Source organism: Chrysemys picta, chromosome 3, assembly GCF_011386835.1.
Source record: "Chrysemys picta bellii isolate R12L10 chromosome 3, ASM1138683v2, whole genome shotgun sequence".
Taxonomy (NCBI): Eukaryota; Metazoa; Chordata; order Testudines; family Emydidae; genus Chrysemys; species Chrysemys picta.
In genome coordinates, this window is record NC_088793.1 from 158,624,718 (window position 1) to 158,650,429 (window position 25,712).

At 44.7% G+C, this 25,712-nt stretch overlaps 1 protein-coding gene across 2 annotated transcripts in view; it reads right to left on the minus strand.

Annotated features, from left to right (window-relative positions):
* CNIH3 (cornichon family AMPA receptor auxiliary protein 3) overlaps positions 1-18,652 on the minus strand; it is an 85,232-nt gene extending 66,580 nt beyond the window's left edge. For both annotated transcript variants that reach the window (XR_010600207.1, XM_005289583.5), the window contains exon 1: positions 17,836-18,652. Coding sequence is in view for 1 of the 2 variants with exons in the window: in XM_005289583.5 (XP_005289640.1) it covers positions 17,836-17,916 (81 nt within the window). In the remaining variant the exon portion in view is untranslated. The remainder of the gene's footprint in view (positions 1-17,835) is intronic.
* Positions 18,653-25,712: the final 7,060 nt, after the last annotated feature.

The window sequence follows — 25,712 nt, forward strand, 5'->3', positions numbered from 1 at the left end:
TTGAAATTTTGTCAGAACACTTCGAGATTCTGTCTGTGCCCCAACCAAACACAGAACCGAGGTTTCCTTCCAGCTTTGACTGAAGGCCAATATTTTACAGAAGCTTCAAATCCAGGGATTTGAATCTGAACCTACACATCTAGAAAGTCAAAGGAGTACAGATTGACAGTTCCAATTTTGGCCCAACTCTAGACTGGACCACTTAAACGCTGGAGCTGTGTACATTTTATGTGTTTGTGGGATGCATGTCTAACTTGGTTAATGCATTTGATGTTGAGTAGAAGTGATTCACAGAATAATAATGGGAGGAGGAGAGAAAGCTGTAACCTATAGATTATTGGGGGGGGGCAAGAGAATGAGCCTGGGAGTACATAGAAAAGCAGGAATGTTAGAAGAATAAGAATTTCTAAGCCTAAACAGATTAGTGCCTGCAGAATACTACATTGCAGAAGAGGCTAATAGTAATTGACTAATATAAAATGTAATAAATGCAACCCCCGTAGCTAACACGTATTGTTAGTTGTCTGCTTTAGGCAATGCCTTTTGGGTTAAGATTGAAAATAGCAATTTCTCACCCTTGGGTGGTTTTAAACTGTTTTTGTCAGATTTCACATCAATAACCGTATGGCACTTTCTTGCTCCATCTGATTTGAACTTGCTAATGCATCTGCCACCACTTAAAAACATCTTTCTGAACTGAAGGCCAAATTCAGCCCTGGTGTAAGCAGGCACAATTTCTGTTGGCTCCAATCTGAGTTGCACCAATTTAAACCCAGCCACTTGGTCTTAATCTTTTTCTTGAAATTAAATTCTAGGTTTGTTGTTTGGTTGGGCTAAGGAAAGAAGAGTATCAGGTTTAGTCCAACTACCAAACATGATTTTCGCCTCTTAGGCACTAACTACTGTAGTATTTTAGATAACTCAACAGGCATGAAAATCTCATTTTACTTTCTCAGTGATTTAAGCTAACCTACTATGTCTTTTACATGGCATTACAGTATGACAAATTTAAGACACATACTCACAATACAGGCTCAGTCTTGACTCTGTAAATATGATTTTAACAGCTTGTCTACTCAGGAAAATTTGGTGACATAATTATACACCATCCTGTATTCTGGAATAAGAGTGTCCACACAGAAACTTATACCGGTATGACTACAGTGGTATTGTTATGGTGGCAAATTTCCCCATATAGACATGACTGTATGGACACACAAATGTGGCACGCAGCCTCAGCTAGAGCAAAGTCAGATTTCTAAGCCAGTGGACAAGTACAGTGCAAACTCCTAAGCAGGGCCGGCTCCAGGGCTTTGGCCGCCCCAAGCAGCCAAAACAAACAAACAAACAAAAAAATGCGATCGCGATCTGAGGCAGCAATTCGGCGGGAGGTCCTTCACTCCCAGGCGGAGTGAGGGACCGTCCGCCGAATTGCCACCGAATACCTGGACGTGCCGCCCCTCTCCGGAGTGGCCGCCCCAAGCACCTGCTTGAGAAGCTGGTGCCTGGAGCCGGCCCTGCTCCTAAGAATCATTATGTGGCAGTCACTTAAAAGAATTCATCTGTTAGTCTGAGAATGAAGAACTCTGTCATGAATACCCAAGTTTTGGAAGTGTATACGGATGTTTATTTTAAGGAATGCAATAGTATCCTTCAAGATAGCAATTTTTATCTTGAAGGACTCTGTCTCCATGTAAGTTAGTAAATATTATTATTGTAACACTACAGGCAATGCCTGGTAAAAGCAAACACATTTTGGAAGTTAAAGGAATCCATATTCACTTGTTATTGGTTGTGTCCAAGCCACTGGGAGCTTTCCAGCATCATAAGATGGTTGAGAACACGATGTTCACAGATGGCTGACTTGACAGGCAACAACTGACAGATTTTTATAACTGCTGTGAAAACCATCTTAACCAATGGCAATTGAAAGAGGAGGTTTTACTGGCAGATATGGGACTGACATATACATTCCACCTCCTCAGCCCCAGCCACTGAAATATGTTCCTTGTTTACCCAGATGGCTGCCAAAGCTGGAGGATTTCAACCTTCTTTTCTAGAGAGGGGGAGAAAGAGGATCCAACTATTCACCAAATCCACACAGAGAGGTTCAGAAATTCTCTATGCCTCCACCATAGCTTTAAACTCACTCATGGACTTTCACGCAGCACCAAGTGAATTCAGCTGGGGAAATCAGCTGTGCACTGATAAACTGGTGTTCATTATGGAGATGAAAACAAGCAAGCTATGTGGAAGAGACATTGCAAATGTAGTTGTACGGAGCCTGTTCCTAAACAGGCTGATGATTTTACTTACTATATCTGCAATCAGAATACATTTCAAAACAAATTTCAAGTTGAGGAAGAATTTCTGAAGCCCAGACTGTCAGGCTTTTCTTTACTGGAGGGACTTCATCATATTGTTGTCACAGTTCTTCCATTATTAATTATTATCATTATTTAGAACCCTCCTATTACTACATGCAGTACAGGGAAGCCAACAGTTTGTTGTAGAAAGTCGCATTACACAATGGGTGAAACACCTCCCTGGTGTAACTTTACTTTTTTTAAAGGGTTCACAGGCACGTATTAACTACACCCAGAAAACCCAATGCAATACTTTATTGACTGGGCAGGTGACAACACATTGACATCATACATCAGGAAAGCCATGACTTATTGTTTATGAACTAGTTTAATCTGATGTTTGAATGCCACAAAATACCCTGGGATGAATTCCCAGGGGCTGTCTAACTCTAGGTGAGCAGGGAACTCGTTCTTGTGTTATTTAACGAGTCCTCCAATCAGTTTCTCTTCTCTCCTCCTGCCTGGAAAGCCCATAATAAAGATGGGTCTGAACCAAATACCCATACCCAAAAACACTTGAATTATGGGAAGTTCAAATCCACATCCAAACTTTGCAGCTTGCCCTAATTTCTATAATGTACCATCCCAGAAAACCCAGATCCCAACAACCCCAAATTCTGGGAAAATTTGGATTTGAATTTTGCAGCACAAGCATCTAATAGAAACCACTGGCATCAAAGAACACTGACCACTGTCATGTGGCAGCAGCATTAACCTTTTTGACAGTCACCCATACAGTGGGTCCATTAGCTTGAGCCAGGAGCGGGAGCTGTCCCCACCCCAGCAAAGGAGAAGAGGGAGCTGCAGGGAATTGCTGTTTATCCAAGACAACAAGACAGGCAGAGAAGGGAGGGCTTCCCTTTGCTTTAGCACACCTCTACCTCGATATAACGCGACCCGATATAACACAAGTTTGGATATAACGCGGTAAAGCAGTGCTCCGGGGGGAGGGAGGGCTGCGCACTCCGGCAGATCAAAGCAAGTTCAATATAACACAGTTTCACCTATAACGCGGTAAGATTTTTTGGCTCCCAAGGACCGCATTATATCGAGGTAGAGGTGTATAAGAGGGGGAGCTGCATTGCCCACTGTTACTCCTTGTTTTACACCCCAGGCCCAGATCAGGAAGCTGCAGCTAGGAAATAAACAACTGAAATTTATTACCTACATATCTGTGCATCACATGTTTATTACTAGAGGACTGCATACTGTGTTGCTTATGTAGGCTAAGCTGTGTGTTATCAGGGCTGACCAGAGCTGGGGGCAAGGGGCAAAAGGCCTGGCTAGGAAGGCAGGCCATAGTGGGGCAAGGGACCAGCTGGGCTAACAGCTCTGCATACATAAACAACGAGGTGTGCAATCCTCCAACAAGCTGATGGCTGTGATATGTGTAAGCAGCAGTGGAGGGCTTCCTCTGCCTGCAGCACCAAAGTCCAAATGGGCAGTCTGTGGGCCTGATTTCAGTGGAAATCAGGCTTCTCCAGTCTTCTGGTTTTCTCAGCCAACAAGAGCCATCTCTAACAAGAAAGAAATTTTCCAAAAAGTGTGCGTATTACAAGAGTTCACACCATCAGCCATGTGGTTCCCAGATTAATTCTGACCCGGGGCCACGTTACTGGCCCATCTACGGTCATGAAAGGAAATGTTCTTCTGCCCTTGTTTTCTCTCCCCATTCAAAATCATTTGCAGCTTATTTGTGCAATATGCTCCTGTGTAATACTCCCACTTTCCATTGTTTCTTTTTTTTCTATCACACACAGAGTATATATCAATTATTCCCCATGGAACATCAAGAGGAAAAACAAATGCATAAAATCCACACTGTCTTTTCTTCCTGAGTTACATTCTTAGAAGGAAATGGAGTATATTCTATATAAGGGTTCCAAAGCTTAAGGACATAATAACCCAAAGCTAAGAGTAAATGGGAAGTTTCTCCAGAATCATTTCAAGCAAAGGGTAATAAACAGATGGAATAAGTTACTGGTCTAGGTGCAACCAGAGAAAATATTTGCAGGTGAAGACGGGAGGGAGGAGAGAGACCAGGAGAAGGAATTTTGTTCAGCATAAGAAAGACAAAAATCATGGGAAAGAGACAGGACAGCTAGTCAGTGCTGACCCTTAGCAAGTTTCCAGTCTCGCCCTCATAGCCCATTTTATCCCATCCATTTTCTTTTTAAAAAGCTTCCTATATTCTGTTACTGATTATACTGTCTTGGCATTTATATTTTCTATTAAGTGAACACTTTAAACGTGACTTTGTCTCCCTTAGATTAATCTCCTCTCTTCCTTCACGTTTTTAGTTCCCTTATTATCTTCTCTGTCTTTCAGTCCATCTCAATATTATTTCTATATTGTGAACATTGTTCCTTCTCCTCCCACACATCCCTTCCTCTCATTTTCTTGTGCTGTGTTCTCTTCCTCCATCCCCCAATGGTTCCATCTCTCTCCCAGGGCTGTCCTTATAGGTGGGTGACTTGGGCGACCACCTAGGGCACAGTGGTCGGGGGGAGCTGTGATCAAGAGGCAAGGAGCAGGATGGGCCTGGGGTGTGAGGCTGTGGAAGGGAGCTCAGGCCAATTTGGGGGGAGGGAATGGGGGAGAGGCAGGGGAGCCAGGGGATGGATGGAGAGGCAGCGGAGGCCAGGGATGCGAAAATACAAGTTCACCCAGGGTGCCATTTTCCCTAAGGCTGGCCCTGCTCTTTCCCTACTCTTTTCTTCTGTCTTGTGCTCCCATTCCCACTTTCTCACACATGCACTACTGCCTTCCCCCAAATTCCAGCAAAATACACAAACACCTGAAGGTCCCCCAGCATCCACTCACACCTGTGGGCTGCCTCCCCCACACATCCATTCACACATACATGCAGGCTCCCCCACCCTAACTACACAGGATTCATTACACAGGTTATCCCAAGAGAGTCCACATACACATACATTCAGCTTCACCTTATAGACTCATGCAGCCTCCTCTTCTCCACCTTTCTCCTCTTCCATTCCTATCCCCAACACCAAGAATTGTTATGCTTACTATCCCCTCCTTCTTTCCCTCTCACCCACACATGCACATACACGTTCTCTCTTCTCCTTGTGACTGAGTGCTGGGAACCAACAGCTGAATCAGCACTCTGGTCACTTAAACATCAATTAATTCCTCTGCAGGGTGGACATGATGGGGCCAAATAAGTGGATTAGAATGGGCTGGGGGAGGAGTAATGAGCAAATTGGTCCATTAACATAGTAAGTGTAAAAGCACAGAAGGGAAGTGCAGGGGAGAGAGAGAGGGGCAGGCTAGCAAAGCCAGAACTGAGAAGGATTGCTGAGTAGAGAGATCTTTTCCCTTTCCTCTCCTTGGCAGAGAACTGAGGAGAAACTGAAAGTGTAAATAATTATGAGGTCTGGCTCAGTAAGGTGGTGGGAAGAGCAAATGAAAATACACTGCACTTGGGTGCTTGACAAATGAATGTCTTCAAGTCTGTATAGCAAAAGAGAGATGTCACCCTGTTACACTCCTCACCTCCTCCTTCTCCCTCTATCCCCAGATTCCTTCCTGCCCAGGTGCTCAATTCCCCATGTCCCTACTCAACCTCCTGGTGCTTTGTAGTCCTCCCACAGTGGAGGAAAGGAGCTTGTTGTGGGGCCCCAGAAGGAAGTGCTGAGGCATCTGTGCTTCTTCCTCCCCCTGCAGGTTCTGCCATCTGCAGCACAGCAGGAGCCAAATGACTCCAGAGGGAGCTAGGGTAGGGGAGACAGGGTTTACTCCAGGGATATTAAGTAGAGATGAGCAGCAGCAAAGGGGCCTTTCAGGGAAAGGTTCACAGATCTTTCCATTTTTTCCTCTCCATCCACAGAGCATGCAGAGTTGGGTGTGGACATCACCAAGGGCAGGGCCGGTGCAAGGAAGTTTCGCACCCTAGGTGAAACTTCCACCTTGCACACACACCCCGCAGCCCTGCAGCAGCCCCTCGCCTCCCCCCCCCGAGGCGCCCCCTCTACGGCAGCTCCCCCCCACACCCTGAGGCGCCTGCCCCCATGGCAGTTCCCTCCCCTCCCCCCGGGGAACCGTGCGGCAGCTCCCCACCCCAGCTCACCTCTGCTCCACCTCCTCCCTGAGCACGCCACTCCCGCTCTAATTCTCCTCCCCTCCCAGGCTTGCGGCGCCAAACAGCTGATTGGCGCCGCAAGCCTGGGAGGCGGGAGAAGTGGAGCGGCCACTGCGCTGGGAAAAGGAGTCTGAGTCACACGTGTCAGCGCGCCGCCAGCAGCCCAGCCCAGGAACGCTGTAAAAAAAATTGGGGCACCGCTTTTTGGTGCCCCCAAATCTTGGCGCCCTAGGCAACCGCCTAGTTTGCCTTAATGGTAGCACCGGCCCTAAACAAGGGAAGGAAAACACATGTTTCCTCCAGCAGTGGTTGCACCTGTGGTTATGGGAGGAGGGCAATCAAAGAAAAGCATAGACATAAATAAGAAGAAAGGGATTAGGTGGTAAAGCAGGAAGGTGAGGTTAAGATAACCACAGAAGTGGCAAGTATGCTGGTCTTAAAAGCATCTTCCTGTTCTATCCCTCCAGTCGCTTACGTTCTCATGAAACACATTCGTGTAATAAAAGGGATATGGTCTGGTTAAGGAATGTGGTTAGCCTTGAACTTGCATCCAAACAGAAATGGCATCTCTGAGGATATGTTGTAATTGCTGAGTTAGTAATAGTAACGGCAGGTCAAGGTTGAAGGGCATGTAGCCAAATGATCTTGGTAGAACTTTCACCATTTCTGTCTCTCTCTACCCATCCTGTGAATGTATAAAAGAGCTTTAGTCTTCTGGGCTGTCAATAGGTGAGCAATAAGTTCTCTTTAAAATGTTATCAAGGGGAGGAAAAAATCATGCATAGTGACGTTAGCTATGAACCTACACTACTTAGCCAGCACTCTTAACTTGAAAACATAATAACAAGATAGAACATTGACTTTAAACATTCAAACACTTAAAGAGTGACTCACAGCATGAAGATGGTTGGCATTTAAATTTATAGGAAATTGAACTTTACTGCACCTAAACAGCTGGCCCATATAACAACACTTGACATTTACATAGTATCTATCATCAAAGAATCACAAAGGACTGTACAAAGAGTGTTGCCAATTGTCTCCATTTCTTCCTGAGTTGTCACAATATTTGGTATTTTTCTTAAAGCTCCAGTTCCTGGATTCAAGTGATTAGGTGATATTCTCAGTTTGCTTTTTTTTTTTTAAATAAGTTTCTAGCCCTTCTAGTTGCATAATAAAGCTTGAAAAGGTGACCAGAGAGCAACCTAAAATCTCAAAAACCAGAAGGCAAATAACTCTAACTTTATTTTTTTTAATATTTTTTTTTAAATCCAGTTATGATTTTGGTGGCCTGAGTCATTATATTTGAACGCTTGGAACTGGCAATGCTGCAAATTATTCAGAAAGCATCACAACCCTGTGTGAGGTAGGTAAGTATGATATTCATTATACAAAAAGGGAAAATTGAGGCACATAGAGATTAAGTGATTCACCCAGGTGACAGAGTAGAATCAGTGGGGGAGTTTGGAACAGAACCCAGGAATCCTGGCTCCCAGTCTAACCACTAGACAACACTGCCTCCTAACTGTCCACTATTTCCCTATTCAGTAAAATAATTAAATTCTCAACAATTATGTTTTTAGCAGGCGTGTCATGCAACTCTTTTCAGTGGGATGACTACTGTATTCTGTATTTGCTGCAGCTAGTAATTAACCCTTCAGGAATGCCCAATTGCCACACCAAAAGAAGCTAATACAAAATTACCAGGGATTAAAGCAAAAGGAGATGCTGATCTCCTGGGCTGTATGCTGCTCTACCAGAACAAAGGAGCCTCCTTGTTGCCCATTGTTTCGGTGTGTGTATAGAAAATCCAAATGTGAAACATCAAAGCATAGTGCAGAGGAGAGTTTATAATGTTCTTCACTTCTAATAGTATAAAATCATTTTAACTGCACTATAGGAAGCAGAACTGTACTTTAGGGATATAATTGATAAAGGTTCTATTAAAGGGCACTGTAAATCATATAATATTAGAATGGAACTAGCCTGTCTGGGTAACAATATTGTAAAAGTGCTGAATTAGTAACTGCCTTTGTGGTAAAATAAATAGACAAGGAAGCCAGAGAGAAAGCTCATACATTTTTAGTATCACTATGACGATGTGTGGCACGTAATTGCTGAAATATCAACTGACAGGGCTGGAGGAGGTTATTGTTTGGTGGCTCCATTCCTTCCTGTGTTGTGTCAAAGGTTGGTGTTGTCAGCGCCTCACTCACCCCAAAGATTTTCTCATACAAAGTCCCTAAGGTTGGATTCTGTCACCCTTCCTTTGCAATACGTAGGCCACCATAAAAGTCTGAAAGATATTTGGGGCTACCATGCTGTCAGTAATTTTTAAGATTTCAAACATTTGCCCATTCCTCACTGGGATGAAATTTTTCACAAGAAGTGAGACAGGGAGAGACTCTATAGCTTGGTGGAACTCATCTGGAATGTGGCAGACCCAAGCTTAAGTCCTTGCCCTGCCTGATTCAAAATAGGGACTTGAAGCTGACTCTCCCATGTCCCAGGTGTGGGCCATAACCACTAGGCTCTAGAATCAATCTCTTTGGCCCACTGAATATTTAATTATTAATACAAAGTGGAATAGCTCCTACAGGAGAGTTTGAGAAAGAGCCACCCCCAGAATAAGCTGGTGGTTAGGGAAATCACCTGGGATGTGAGAGACTCAGTTTCAGGTCCTTGCTCCAAATCAGGTGAATCACAGGTGGCTGCCTTTCTTTCTCTCTCCCCTTTTAGTCAAAAAAATTCCAGACCAGTTCTATCCCGGATGATGTATAGCCCCTTTCCAGCAAACCTGGACAGCACAGCTTCCTTGCTTTCCTAGTAACTGGCCAAGACAGAGACTTCAATGAGACTGACCTGGCTGAAGGACAGTGTGGAAAAGATGGAGACCCTACTGGTTGTCAGTGGCAATATTGCTCATAAGTGAGCTGTGCTGTCAAGGAAGCTGGGGAAGGAAGAGAGGTCAAGGAGTTGAAAATCCTTGTGGATACCCCAATATCTAGAGGTCTAGGATCAAGATTCTCCACTGACTCTCACGCTCCTTCGGGGGTAAGTATTTTTTATCCATTGAACAGGCACAACAATGGCAGTGCAGACTTCCCCATTTACTGGAAAGATATTTGATAAAAAGATTTGTTTGTATTTATAAGAAAAATCAACTGTAAAACACAGGATTCATTTTATAATTGAATTAAGACATTCTAGGGGTGAATTAACATATATCTTGTGTGGCTGAAGATGCAAATTTATACAACAGGTGCCTATAACTTCACTCCTCCCAACCCATCTGAGAGGTGTGTTAATGGTCCAATAAAACGTGGCAGTGGTGTTACCCTGCTTATTAGGAAACACTGTAATAATAGGCATATTGCTTGTGCTTTTAAAAAAAATATTAAACCAACTAAGAGGAAAAATCCCAGCAATAAGCAGATTTTCCTTCTAAAGCCAACATAAATTCAAATACAGTGTTGGCCAGTGTTCAAATTACATTATAACAGTTCTGTGTGACTCCAATAAAAATGCACATAAGACTCCACAGAATAATTCATGGCTCATTGATGATGAAGTGGCTGTGACTTGGAAAGCATCTGGAGTTACTTGTAAACTCAAGATGGTTACCCACTCACAATTTAGAATCTCTCCCCAGAATAATCTGGATGTGCACAGTTCAAACATACACACTGGCTTTTTTTTCTGGACCCATTAAATGATTTTACTATTTTTAATTTTGCGACAACTCATAAATCCTTCAAAGATTTATTTATTTAAATGAGAAAGTAAACAAACTGAAATCTATTTCTTTTTTCAAGATATAAAATTCATTTGTCTATCATATTGATGCTGTTGGGGCTGCTAAAGTCAGCATTAATATGACAAACTTTTCCAAAGGTGGTTATTAGCTGACTATTAAAATGCATTATGGTCAGCCCAGCCTGGTGGTGCTCTGCCTCTACAGAACCGTGAGAGAAGGTTTCAATCTCAGTCTCATTCCTTAACTGGAGAGGTTAGGAAATCTGCAGGGATCAATGCGCTCAGCCACTGAGGGGGAAGGGAAGAAAAATCTTCAACAAACAGGTACAAAACAGGCAGTGGCAGTGTAACTTTTCTGTCCATGTGCCTCAACCTTGACCCAACCTTGCCTTAACTCCAAAGAATCATAAAGTGTACTCAGATAAATTACCGGTAATCAATCATTAAGGGATGATATTAACCTTGTATAATTGGAGGTAAATTCAAGGCTAACCTCAACCCCTTAAGGAAATGACTTTCATTCCAACGCATACTCTAATGCATTGCAAATAATTTGAACCAAGATGACTGACAATGACAACCTCTACACAAGAGAGGCCCAGGGTCAAGCTAGTTCACAAATCACATTAACAGTTTCCAGGTAAGACACGTACCCTCCAAGCCATGGCTAAAGAGATAGGTGAGGCATTATATATGAAAAATACTGACTTGCTCATATATGTCTGGTTACTAAAGTACACTGATTATCTGCAATGAACTATTGACTTCCCTATCAGCACAGAACTTTAAGACATCCCCTTATGCTCTTTTCATCCATCTCTGAAATTAAGCTTATGCAGGTTGACAAAAATTAAAGCCAGCACTTTTAAAGGAGATTCTGGGAGTTAGCTGTCTAATAGCCATTGAATTCAAGGAGTTGAGTACCTAACTCTCTCAGATGCCTTTGAAAATCCCAGCATAAACTACTAAAAATTGAATTCCAATAAAATTAAATCTATACCAGCAAGAAAATACAGAGTTATTAATAACAAAATTATATGTATACACACTGCACCTTTCACTGGAAGATCTCAAAGCATTTTGAAGATATAAATTGACCAAGACCACATGCAGCATCCCTGAGAATTTAGTACTATTATCCACCTTTAACAGATAGGAAATTGAGGCACAGAAAGGTATAAATGACTTGCCAAGTAATCACACAGTGAGTCAGCTGCAAAGCTAGGCACAGAACACAGGATTCCTGAGTCATACCTCCTTGCTGTTATCATTCCCTATCTTCAGTTAAAACTGAAATGCCAACTTTAATCCATATCAGGTATGTAGCATTAATAACTGCCCCCATAATGTCTAGGCACAACAGGCGGGGGGAGGGGGGGAAATACGTCATAAATAATCGGTGCTGGAACTAGGGGTGCTGCCACACTCCATGGCTTGAAGGGGGTTCCTTCATATACAGGGTTTACAGTTTGGTTCAAAGGCTCTCAGCACCCCCACTATACAAGTTGTTCCAGCGCCACTGTCACAAATATAACTGCAAATGTATATTTGTGGTTTTAAGTCAGGCTCAGAACTATATGAATGTAATTTGTTAAGGATTAATGTTTTTCCCCTCTCCCTCCGCTCTCTTAAAAAAATATGACATTAAATATAAGGGAAAGGAATGTGGATTGTCATGCTCTGGGGTCTTATTCTCCTGCCCCGGGATACAAGTAACTCCCATTGATTTCAAAGATTGTTACTTTTGCCATGTCAGAGAACTAGGCTAATGGAGTCCAAGGCTTGTCTGGACCTAAGGTTGTAGCAAAATACCCCGTATGCTTAGGTGATGTTATGTTATTCTTTATGCAAGCACTGAATGAACCTTACTAGCTCTATACATATATATTCAATATTGTGAAATGAGTTTTGTCCATTAAAATTGTATTCTTAATATATTCTTACATAGTACTGAGCGCTAAATACTGTTATGCATTCACAGGACACACTCCATTAACGCCAAAGAAACATGGTGGTGTGATCTCAAAATTGTATACAATTAATTAATGTTAATAGTACAGTACTTTGCATTTTGGTTTTGTTTAATATCTTTATTAATAATCTGGAGGATGGTGTGGACTGCACTCTCAGCAAGTTTGCAGATGACACTAAACTAGGAGGCATGGTAGATACACTAGAGGGTAGGGATCGGATACAGAGGGATCTAGACAAATTAGAGGATTGGGCCAAAAAAAACCTGATGAGGTTCAACAAGGACAAGTGCAGAGTCCTGCACTTAGGACGGAAGAATCCCATGCACTGCTACAGACTAGGGATCGAATGGCTAGGTAGCAGTTCTGCAGAAAAAGACCTAGGGGTCACAGTGGACGAGAAGCTGGATATGAGTCAACAGTGTGCTCTTGTTGCCAAGAAGGCTAACTGCATTTTGGGCTGTATAAGTGGGGCATTGCCAGCAGATCGAGGAACGTGATCGTTCCCCTTTATTCGACATTGGTGAGGCCTCATCTGGAATACTGTGTCCAGTTTTGGGCCCCACACTACAAGAAGGATGTGGAAAAATTGGAAAGAGTCCAGCGGAGGGCAACAAAAATGATTAGGGGGCTGGAGCACATGACTTATGAGGAGAGGCTGAGGGAACTGGGATTGTTTAGTCTCCAGAAGAGAAGAATGAGGGGGGATTTGATAGCTGCTTTCAACTACCTGAAAGGGGGTTCCAAAGAGGATGGAGCTCGGCTGTTCTCAGTAATGGCAGATGACAGAACAAGGAGCAATGGTCTCAAGTTGCAGTGGGGGAGGTTTAGGTTGGATAGTAGGAAACACTATTTCACTAGGAGGGTGGTGAAGCACTGGAATGCGTTACCTAGGGAGGTGGTGGAGTCTCCTTCCTTGGCAGGGCCGGCTTTAGGCCAATTCAGCCGATTCGGCTGAATTGGGCCCCGCGCCAAGAGGGCCCCGCGCCGCAGCTCTCCACCCCGCCCCCAGCTCACTTCCCCCTCCTCCCCTCCCCTGAACGCTCCGCCCTCTGCTCCTCCCCCGCCCCTGCTTCCCACGAATCAGAGGTTCGCGGGAAGTCTGAAAAGAAGCAGGGGCGGGCTGGCAGCAGCAGGTAAGCTGGGGTGGTGGGGGGTGTGAGAAGGGCTCCGGGGAGGCACGGCGCGGCCCAGTCCAGCCCCGGCCGAGCAGCTCCGGCCCCAGCAGCTCCGGCCCCGGGGCGCTGGCCCGGCCCGCTCGGCTCGGCTCCGGCCCAGGCCCCGCGGCCCGGTTCGGGCCCGGCCCGTGTCCGGCCCCCCAGCTCGGCTCCGGCCCGGCCCCCCAGCTCGGCTCCGGCCCGGCCCCCGCGGCTCGGCTCCGGCCCGGCCCCCCGGTTCAACTCCAGCCCGGCCCCGGCTGTGCGGCTCGGGCCCGGCCCCCGCGGCTCGGCTCCGGGTCCGGCCCCCGCGGCTCGAGCGCGGCCCCGGCTGAGCGGCTCCGGGTCCGGCCCGGCCCCCGCGGCTCGAGCCTGGCCCCGGCTGAGCGGCTCCGGGTCCGGCCCGGCCCCCGCGGCTCGGCTCCGGGTCCGGCCCGGCTCGGGCCCGGCCCCCCGGCTCAGCTCCAGCCCAGCCCTGGCTGAGCGGCTCCAGGCCAGACCCAAGCCGCACGACCCCGGCTGGAACTCCGGCCGGAGTGGGGCCCGATTCCTGGGGGCGGGGCTTGCGGCAAGCCACGCCCCCAGGAATTGTGCCCCGCTCTTGCTAAAGCTGGCCCTGCCTAGGGAGGTGGTGGAGTCTCCTTCCTTGGAGGTTTTTAAGGCCAGGCTTGACAAAGCCCTGGCTGGGATGATTTAGTTGGGAATTGGTCCTGCTTTGAGCAGGGGGTTGGACTAGATGACCTCTTGAGGTCCCTTCCAACCCTGATATTCTATGATTCTATGATTTATGAATTGTTACTAAGTTGTACTATAAAAAAAAGAGATTTTGAAAAAAGCCATGCTCTCCATTGATAACATAGCTTTTAATGTGACAAACCTGAAAGCATAAGCATCTTTCATCTTAAAACGTTTGAAAGAGGATGGCCTCACTTATGGATGTTCAAATATAGTAATCTGAAGCGAGTGTCAAGGTTGTAGGACTTTGTATAAGGGAGTCGCATTTCAAGTGGCTGGGAATAAACATCAATTTAAGACATCTTGGGTCACATTCAATCCAAGTGTAACTTCACTGAAATCAATGGAGTTATACCAGGGATGAATGTGTCACCTTAAGTCCTACTAGGAACTCAAAAAGACTTAACATAGCTTAGATAAATGGTAACTAGCAGAATCCTAGTTGAGGGTAGTAGTGTAAGGACAAAGAGTAATCCTGGTTTGGATAGTTGGAAAGTTGTTTAAAGGGAGCAGCAATGAGAGCTGAGATTTAGGAGGAGATAGAGTTAACTTTGATCTTTAGCAAAGAGGATGATATTGTTCTATTGGGTTAATAACTAAATCAGAAAAATCTACCAAACTATATAGCAAATGGACCAAATTCTGCTATCAGTTACACCATGAAACTCTACTGAAGTCAGCTGAATTGCAAGAGTGCAGCTGAGAGCAGAATTGGGCCAAATATCTACATACGGAGGCTATTTCAGCTAGTAATTCAAAATAGAGGGATATATTCTAGCTTGCTACATTTTTTGCAATGTTTTACAATCCCATAGAGTATACCTTGATGGGCAAAGGTGAGTTTTTCAGTTGAGTTATCTCAATCAAATTAGGTTAACATGACTGAAAAGTCACATTAAAATGCAGGCTAACACATTTGAAGCCAGGCTCCCACCAGACAACAACACAGCCAACTAACCTGGCTTCATGCATGATAGCCTGCATCTTAATAGGATTTTTCAATCATGTTAACCCAATTGAGCTAACTGGACATATCCATACAGTCCGTGTAGACATACCAGCTTGTCATATTTTATTTATAATTATTTTTGTAATATTTGTTACATCAGACATTTATTATCTATGAGCCAAATTGCCCAACCCTTCCTTACACTGAGTAGTGCCTTACTCCATGTGAAGTCCCACTGAATTAAAAATAACTATTCAAGGAGTAAGGTACAACAAAACATAAGCAAGTGTCTCACAATCTGGCCCTATAAGAGATCTTGAACAAGCTCTTGGAAATACTTTAGGACCTGGGTAGGTTAACCTTATGAAAAAGACATAGAGAATTTGAAAAGGACTAAGCCACTAGGGTTCTGTAAAACTTACTCTAACATCAACAGAATTTCACAGAACATGCTAACCTTTCTATAAACTATTTTAACCATCATATAGCAGGAATATAATTTTCTATTAAATTCCATAAAATGATTAAAAGAAATGTATAGAGAAGTCATCTTCTCTTCCACCTTCTCTAGTACTTTTCCACGAGAGCAGGACAGAATGTCCATAATACAGAATTACTTTAGTACTATGTTATTCCAAATAAAAATAATTCTGAAAGGTGTGATGATTGCCATGCCACGGAGACCTGGATTTAAGTCTTGGTATTATGGGGTGCATTGACAGTATGAAATTTCAGTACTTTTCCACCACTAATTTAGCATCAGTGAAATTTCAATAGTGATAACAACAGTATCACGAGTGTAAACCGTGCACAGGATTTTTTTGAATCAATGGGTCATCTAACTAGAGAGTTCTTTCCATGCAACCAGACATTGGGAGTATTGCAGGGATGGTGCACTCAGCCCTTAAGTAGGAAAGATAATATTGACCCTTCCAGATAATTAACAGAGTTTCATCTAGATTTTGATTTACACACACTTCAAATAATTTACTTTAAATACTATATGCCATTATTAGATCTCCCTCACTAGGATGCTGCAAGTATTAATGTTTCTAAAGAACTTTTAGCATCTCAGATAAAAAGCACTATGGAAGTAAAAAATAAATAAAAATAAAACAATAGCCTTTGTCAGTCTTTGTTTTTATTTTGGTTTCACAGTTCCTTTATTTTTTATTTATATTTAAATATATTAATATTTTATATATATAAATAAATTAAATATAAAAAAAGATATTTATTTGTCTTGCTTTATTCTATCTGGTCCCAATGTAGGTCTTTTTATGACATTAAGGAAATTATTAATTATTATTAATATAGCAAATCTCCATCCCAAAGGCTTCTAAAACATGTAACAATTTTAAATTGATTGGCAAATTATATAGGGATAACTATAACCCATCACTGAAACACATCCTGCCTTCCACCTCTCCCCCCCCCTCCCCAATCTGTATAACACCACACAGCTACACAGTTAGGACAGCAAATGAAGAACCCCATATCCATAACTGCTGGAAAATTAAAGAAGGTGCGGAAAGGGGGCAATCTCAGGTTAAATAAATTCAACATTTTAACACAAATGCCCTCATCTATGTAACTAGTGACACATTACATTATTAAAACCGAAAAAAATGAAACAATCTAATTTACTCTTCATTATTTATGCTCCACCATTCCTCCTTTCCTGGACAATGAAAATGACTAGCACTTTACTTCCGAGTTCTCATGTCTTAGCATGATCAATGGACCCAAACCGGACACGGAGGCATTGAGCGCCCTTGATTTCCATAAAAGTCAGCGGGTGTGGAGAGTGCTCAGCACTTTACAGGATCAGGCCCAGCATTCAGGGAACATGCCTTTCAAAGGCCTCCTTATTGCGATTTTTAAAAAATCCTGAGGATCTTTTTTACTGTACTGGTCTTTGGCTTCCTAAAAGCTTGTTTTATACAAACCCAACTCTAGGGGCAACTTTATCCTGAGGTTGCCTCTTTAGCCGAGTTGGCTTTGGATATGAAACAAAGGTTCGCACTCCTGCTCCAGCAAGAAGTACCGGGGGGTCTTTAACAAGTGGTCGGGCCCTCGGCTTTACTGCTCAGCCAACAAAGGGCTGGCTCTGTCTCCGCTCATCTCCTGCCTTTGTAGCATCCCGGACTGTGCGCTGTAAATGACCCTTATCTTCAGCCAAAGGGTCCTACTTATCCCTGTACACTGGGCAGGTCTTCACTCTCGGCAGTGCAGCGCTGAGTGTACACAAGCCCCGGGATTTAACTTTCCTACTCTGCAAAGCACGCGCCACTATCACCCGCCCCGCTGCTTTTTTCCTGCATCTCTAACTCCTACAGCCTCTGCTGGCTCAGTCACGCCACGTGCGCTGAGTCCGGGGCCTCAGCACTTCCACCAGCGCCCAGGCCAACAAAGGCCACGTCTCGGAGGCACGAAGGAAAACGGAGGGTGCTGTAAATTCCCATTTCCTTCAGCCCAAGGGTCCCGAATCCCTCTGCAGTTGTCACACGCTTCCTTTCTCGTCCCCCTCCCCCACCGAGGCTGGCATTTTCCAGCGTCTCGTTGTTATCGCCCCTCGACTCATCGCAGCACCGGGGGCGGGGGGGGAGGGGGGCTGTGGATCTGAGCTGTCTCCTGCGCTCCCAGGAGCTGAGCCGGGCCGGGACCTCGGGAGCGTCTGATCTCCCTGCCCTGGAGCCAGGGGGAGATTTGGTGGGGAGGGGGCTGCTCCTGTCCCGGGCTTTGGGGGGCTGGGGGCGGGGCGCTGTTGCAGGGCGGGGAGGGCGTGTCGGATACTCACATGCCAGATGGCGAAGAAGATGAGGGCAGCGCACAGCACCAGGGACAGCATGTAGCAAAAGGCAGCGAAAGTGAAGGCCATGGTGAGGGGAGAACCCCCCCGCCGCCCCCCCAATCGGACCGAGAGGACCCCAGCGCCGCGGAGTAGAGACAACCCCAGAAATTCAAGGAGCGAGTGACGCTTCCCTGCCTCCGAGGGGAGACCCCCCGCTCACTACCGGGGCGCCCCCAAGCCCAGGAGACCCGATACCCCCAAAATGGAGATGGGAAAGGTTTTCACCCCCAAGGAAACGAGAGAGGGGAGACTCTCCGCCCTGCTAAACGCAGGCAGAGCCCGGCTTGGGAGAGCGGGGATCGGGCCTCGAGAAAGGAGACGGGGAGCCAGGACAGGCGGGGAGCGGAGTTTTCCCCTTCCCCCCCAATGCCTTCCCAACGCGAGGGGGCGCTCAGCGACCCCACGGAACCAAGAGGACGGGAGGGGACCCCCAGAGCGGCCAGGGGACCCCCCAAGGCAGAGGGCGAACCCGGAGCTGAGGGGGACCCCAGCGCACAGAAGAAGCCGCCGATCTGGGTAGGCGCTCTGGGGTGGGTCCCTCTGGTCCGCCCGGATCCGGACTGCGAGCGATGCCCTCTCCTCCCGCTCCGCAGCTTTTCTCTGTTCCCCTCGGTCCCGCTCCGGCTCCGCTCCCCCGACGCTCAATCGCGCCCCCACTGGCCTCTCCCGTTATAATCCCAGACTGGGGGCGCAGGGGGACCCCCGCTCTGAGTCCCCCCGCTCAGTCCTCAGCGGCAGCTTGGAATGAAGTCCTGCACCTGCTGCTGGGTGAGGAGGAGGAGGAGATGGGAGAGTCCTGGGATCTCCTCCCCTTCTCTCCTCCTCTCCCCCCCCCCCAGCCCTGCTCCTCGCACCCCGCAGCAGCACGCGCTGAGCAGGGACCTGGGCTCTCGGCATGGCCACCAGCATCCCCCCCTCCACCGCGTGCAGATCTCTGGAGTTTTCATAAATCCCCAGGAAACCACGTGCGTCCTGTAGGCTGCTGATTTTTCCACGATTCCTTGCTGCTCCTCTATCCCCCTTCTATCCCCTTCCCCCGTGTCTCTTCACTTCCAGGCTACTTCAGACTGTGGCAATCTGCATGAGGAATGTTAATAAAACCAAACCATAAGTGAGGTTTTAAATGTCAGCAAAATCCACCATCCCCAGCAGAAGTTTAAATAATACTTTAAAATGATTCCCCTATAGGGTCCATCCTTCCCGGATAAGAGGGAGCTTTGCAAAGATGATCCTGAAATAAGGAAGAATACGAAATCCTGTGATGATAATTAGAGCATGGGGCATTTTGCATGATGGAAGGCTGGGGATTCATCTGCCTAACAAAGCAATATTTTCTGTCACCACTGCATCCTGACCCAGTACTGCTGATGTGAATAGTTTATGATGCAAACAGAATAAGAACATGCCTATTAATAGGCAGCAGGTTTAAAACAAACAAAAGGAAGTATTTTTTCACACAATGCACAGTCAACCTGTGGAACTCCTTGCCAGAGGATGTTGTGAAGGCCAAGACTATAAATGGTTCAAAAAAGACCTAGATAAGTTCATGGAGGATAGGTCCATCAATTGCTATTAGCCAGGATGGGCAGGGACGGTGTCCCTAGCCTCCGTTTGCCAGAAGCTGGGGATGGGCAACAGGGGATGGATCACTTGATGATTACCTGTTTTGTTCATTCCCTCTGGGCCACCTGGCATTGGCCTGTGTTGGAAGACAGAATACTGAGCTAGATGGAACTTTGGTCTGACCCAGTGTGACTGTTCTTATGTTGATCATAGTAAAGGTCCCTATCCTGCATAAATGTACATGCTTATGATTAGGAGCCTGCATAAGTGTTTGCAGGGTCTCGGTCTAAGTTTTGTTCTAAGAGGAGGTGTCCTGCTTGTGGAGATGGGTCCCCCTTCTCCCCATATGCCATTAATGCTACGCTTCAAAGACTTTCCAGTGTTTCAAAATCTGAACCAGAATGTGAGCCTGAATTAGCCAGTAGGCTAACTCAAAGTGGGCTTCTTTATGAGGGATGGAACAAGGTGGGGGTCTGGGACCTAGCCCAATATAATGAGTAAGGGTAATAAACAAGAAAGGTGGTGGAGTGAGGTGACATTAAGAAGATCACAGAATTACTCACTTTCGGCAAATAGGTTTTTGACAGAGAGAGGGAGAGAGAAATAACATACTTCTTGAAGGGAAGATAGCGCCTCAAAACTTCTGTTATTTAAATGTGGAGAGAGTGGTAGCTGGGCATACAGCTATTGGGAAGGAGTTCCATCTCTAGCTACATTCTATAGCTGAAAAGGATATTGTCTTTAAGAAATTATTAATGTAAGAAGCAAAATTCCTGATTGCCACCATCTGGCAGGGTACTTCTTATCTGCTAACTGCCTAAACACCTTTGGGGGTCAGGAAAATAAAGGAGAACCTCACAGTTAAGAACACCTCAGGACTGGAGGTTGTTGGTAACTCTGAAATGTTCATAACTCTGAACAAAATGTTATGGTTGTTCTTTCAAAAGTTTAGAACTGCACATTGACTTAATACAGCTTTGAAACTTTACTATGCAGAAGAAAAAATGCTTCTTTCCCTTTATTTTTTTAGTAGTTTACCTTTAACACAGTACTGTACTCCCCCCCGCCCCTTGACTGCTGCCTGATTGCGTACTTCCAGTTCCAGATGAGGTGTGTGGTTGACTGGTCAGTTTGTAACTCTGGTGTTCCTAACTCTGAGGTTCTACTGTATCTATCTGGCCCAATCCTTGCTTCTCTGAACCTTATAAAAATGTAAGACCATGTTCAAGAAGAGGGAGAGATATCTGCCTCTGATGGCATTTATTCCCTCTTTGGGTACTACTAAGTCATCCCTGCCATGGTTATTTCTTATCTGTCAAAGGTGCTTCAAGAGCATGCCCCTCCCCCCCACACTTTGGAATGCATCCATTTATACAAAATGGCAGGTATTTTCAAAACCTTTTCTGGAGAAGATCCTCTGAGAAGGGGTTGTTTTAATAGTACTTTGAAATCCATGGCTGGAAGGTGCTATATAAATCCAAATCACTTTACAAGACATGAAAGAACTACTGCTCCTAACACTGCATCCATCCATTTCTAGAAAAGGAAACTGAGCAATGGAGCTGTTTAGTAATTTGCCCAGGGTCACTTAGCAGAAGCCAAATTCATCCCTGGTGCACAGAGGGCATAACTACATTAAAGCCAAGCCAAATATAGACTTCCTTCTTCGTCAAGTGTTTACAGATATATAATTTCCCCAGTTTTATTTTTAACTAATGTACACTTTTGACTCATGGAAACAGTACTGACTTGAATCCAGTCCCAAGGCCAGTAATTAAAAAACAAGCCTAGAATGGCTAACTAGAAGCAATGTTTTATAATTCAGTCTCAGTAAAGTACTTGTGATTTGATGATTTCATTAAGTAGGGCAAGTTGCTGCAAATGATAATGGGCTTTACAATTATGCTGGGCTGCAGTAAAATTTTGCATTGCAATCCTTTGACCTTTTTATTCTTTTGTATCTAAAAGCCATTTCCCTCTGAAATGTAGCAGAGCCTTTAGAAATTAAAGAGTTTATTAATAACAGTACATTTTGAACAGAGGCTGTAAATAGATTGCAGAACAATAGGTCTTTGTTTAAACCCTCCCCCCCCCCCCACCTCATACTTTGTATTGTGTCACGGTTCCTCCAACACCTGAATATTTATCATCCACTTTAGCACTGATTAAAGAACAGCTGATGCCTCACGGAAAGCCAAGGGAAAACATTTTGTTCTGAAGCAATTCTGCAAATACATACATTATTGTGATAAAGAACCGTACAAGACATTAGATCTCATTCAGGCTATCTCCCTGTTACTGCAGGATTGTTCCCCACAGTATATGTTGTAGTATATTGTCAAATTTATTATTACCACCATTATCAACTGTGTGCCAGATACGTGCTCAGCGCACATGACCAAAGTAATAGGGTTTCCACTACTTCTCTTTGGAGACTACTCCACAGTCAAATATCTCCAGTGATAACGAAGTTTTTCCTGATAGTCATCTCAAATATATATTGCACATTAGTTGGCCATGTGGAAAAAAGGGGCGAGGGGAGGTTGAATGGTGTAGCAGTATGGTGCCCACTAGAAGTCAGTGGCCAGGGTGACTGCCCTGCTCAACTGCCCCTAGAACCAGCCCTGAGTCATTGGCTAACCACAAGGGGTTCTGACAGGCCAGGCCAAAATTATTCTTGTCAGCCAGGGGGAAAAACACTATCAAGAACCAGCTGGAACACAGTTTCCCACCTTTCACTGAAGGCATACAGCCCCCATTCATCAAAGTGTTGTTAAGATTTGGAGGCCTGTTCATCCAAACTCAGCAATAAGTCAAACAGGCGAATCAATGATTAAAAATGTCTTCCTGAGCTCCATCTCCCTGGGACACTCCATGCCTTTCTCACAGATCGGGACCTGGCAACAGGGAGCCATTCATTTGTCACCTCCAAACTGCACTGCTGTAATTCACTATATCTGAAGTTGAATGTGAAAACAATGTAAAGGCTTCAGATGGTACAAAATATGGCTTCCCACCTCTTGCATGGTTTAGGCCACTGTGAACACAGCAAGCCTGTACTCTGGTCCCTCCAATGGTTCCCAGTCTGGTTCTAAAATATTAATGGTAGATTAGGTACAAGTGATCATGACTTGATCACATTTATCAAGTGCAAGCAGAATAAAGTCCAGACCAGTAATATATATACTTGGTGCTTTAAAACGCTGACAAGTTACATCAGTAAGATAACTATCTCTCTCAGAGGTATGAAAAATCCACACCCCTGAGAGACATACGGAAGCCAACCTAACCCCGGTGCAGTCAGTGCTAGGTCGATGGAAGAATTCTGTCAAGCTAGCTACTGCCTCTTGGGGAGGCAGATTACCTATGCCGAAGACAGAATGAGTTCTTCTGTCAGCATATGTAGTGTCTACACTGAAGTGCTACAGTGTAGACAGCTGCAGTGTTTCAAGTGTAGACAAACCCTTGAATGCTACTAGATTCAGACTGGAAAAATGTAAATGGTGGTACGCTCCCAAATTCTGTCCACAAACCAAGCTCAGACCACTTGTGATTCCAAAGTGAAATGCTACACATATTAGATTGATCAGATCTTCATAATAGGATTGTCCCCTCTTTCTTATGGGTGTTGATAACACTGAAATAGTTACAGTTGATATTTAAATTGCCACCATCATTGGGCATTAGTGTTAAAACTCATACAAACGAATGGAAGCATTTCATACCTCAGAGCTATTGTTTTAGACTGTGTGCAGACTCAAGCAGAAATCTCTGCATCAGTTTATGTTCAGTTTACTTAGGGAAGGTTATCTTTGCAACCAAAAAGCCCAGAAACTTTTTGTTTTAAATGAAAGCTTAGATTCTGGAGCACAAGGTGGCAACCCTGAAAAAAGTGGCAGCTCACGAAGCCACTGTCAGTGGTATAATTTGATCTCTTTTTGCAGCTGCAAAAATGCCCTATTCCACTGACTGTTGGCAAGGATACTCGGCCCATCCTCAGTCATTTGGACTAACCACAGAAATTTACAATTTCATGACCTCCAAGCTCAATTACTGCAATGCACTGTACTTTGGAGCAAAAAAACCTCTAATCTTGGAAAAAGATCCACATATTGTAGAATGCAGCAGCCTGCCCATGTAGCAATACAGGAATCTTCAGAGAATTTAGATGTCAAACTCTAACAAGTCTCTGCCGAGCATGTGTGAATTAAGATTTTCCAAAGACTTACAACTTGGGCAATTTTGGGTAGTTTTTCACGGGAACAGCAAAGGCACAAGGCAGCCCCTCTGTCAAACTTAAAGACCTGCTCCAAAGCTTGGAGGCACTAGAGCACCTCAAAAAAACAGCTGAAGGAATTTTTTAATATATACAAAACATGACATATTTCTTAACGTTGTTTTAGTGGAATGATCTTTACTGAAACTTTCCAAAATATTCAACCAAAGGCAGAAACCCAGCCTGGAAAATTTCAGTCCAAACAGTTAAAATTTGGCAAAATTATAAGGAACTCAAAACAGGGTCTTATAAGGGGAAGTGTTGGGCAATGTTAACTATAGTTGGAACTAAGAGCTGTGCCTATAATCAATGCATGGGAATTTTACATACATAACTCTTACTAATATCTATTAAGTCTTGTTAACATTAAATGGGATTTTTGAGTGAAAATCTTTGCATAGCAACATAAGCATTTATCTTATGAGTGGCTGAATTCCATAAAGGAGCTGAGAAAAAAAACAATTAACCTTCTGTGGGGACTGTCTGTATAAGTAACACAAGAGAAATCTTTCCCCAGACAGTCATTAAAGATCCTGCTGTGCCATCCACACTAATAAGGTAACTTGCTTAAGATACTCATTTGTCTAAACTTTGAAATGAAGGCTCTGGGCCAAGTTCACATGGAAGAAATTCAGCAGATTTTAATGGTGTTGTGTTGTCTTTTTTCCCCTCTGAGTTGTCTTCCAACTCTAAGAGCTCTGTGGACCACTTCCCCCTGGAAAGCCTGTGTCCTAAACCATGACTCATGGCACCATCATTCCAGCCAGAGATGACTGAACAAAGCAAATTATGATGTCCTTCAGCAGTTCTCCTAATCAGATGGAGAGGAGGCTATTTGAATGAATAGCACTTCCTCTCTCTGCTAGACGGAGAGTGTTATCACAGCTGCACTCCTGGTCCCTGGCTGGCCAATGAACAGCAAATTGGTGCAGTACATCAAACCTGATCTTTGGTGTGATAGTATAAAGCAATAGTAGTGACTATCAGGCTAGCCTGGGTATTCTAAAAGAATTAACGAATTGTTAGAAGTGTTTAGCATGCATGAATGAGCAAACTAACATGTATATATAAATACATTAAATTATGAAAATGATTATTCAGAAAATGTGTTTTGCAGTTTGATGCAAACAGTTTTGTTAATCTTTGTTTTAAGATAGAATGGTCATCTGCCAAAAACAGGATTTGTTTAAGCCTGCGACTCTGCATTTAATTCAAGATTGTCCAAATTAACACAAACAAACTAATGAAATAGACTATTCTCCTTGTACCAACAAGTGACAAAATCTCAAATTGAAACACCTTTGAATTTTAGGGTATTTGCAGGAGTGCCGCCAGCTTTTCTGCTGCCCTAGGCAGCAGAAGGTCCTGCCCCGAAATGCCGCCCCCCACAGAGGCGGCGGAAGGTCCCACCGCCGAAATACTGCCACGGTCACCGCCCCCCCCAAATTGTAGTGCCCTAGGCGACCGCCTAGGTCGCCTAATGGGTTGCGCTGGCCCTGGGTGTTTGGATTCTAATCTACAGAGCCAATCCCACATCCATAGTTTTGGCCCTAAATCAATGCAGACAGAATCCCTTGTAAAAACCATAATAGTAAGTGGCAATATCTGCAATATTGCTATTATGTAAGATGCAGCATTTTGGACTATTACTGCTTATTTAAAAATACAGTCATATGAGAATGGTCATGCTCATACATAACTCATATTTTAAATGTAGATCCTGGACACACTATCCACTCTCTTTATAATACTATAGAAAATATTTCTGAGCTGGGTGCAGGAGGTCTGTAATGATTTCTATTATTTACTCTGTGCTTGGGCAGCATCTAGTACAGGGGCGGGCAAACTTTTTGGCCTGAGGGCCGAAATTGTATGGAGGGCCGGTTAGGGGAGGGGGTCATGGCCCGGCCCCCACCTCCTATCTGCCCCCCCCCCAGGACCCCTGCCCCATCCACACACCCCCGCTCCCAGTCCCCTGACTGCC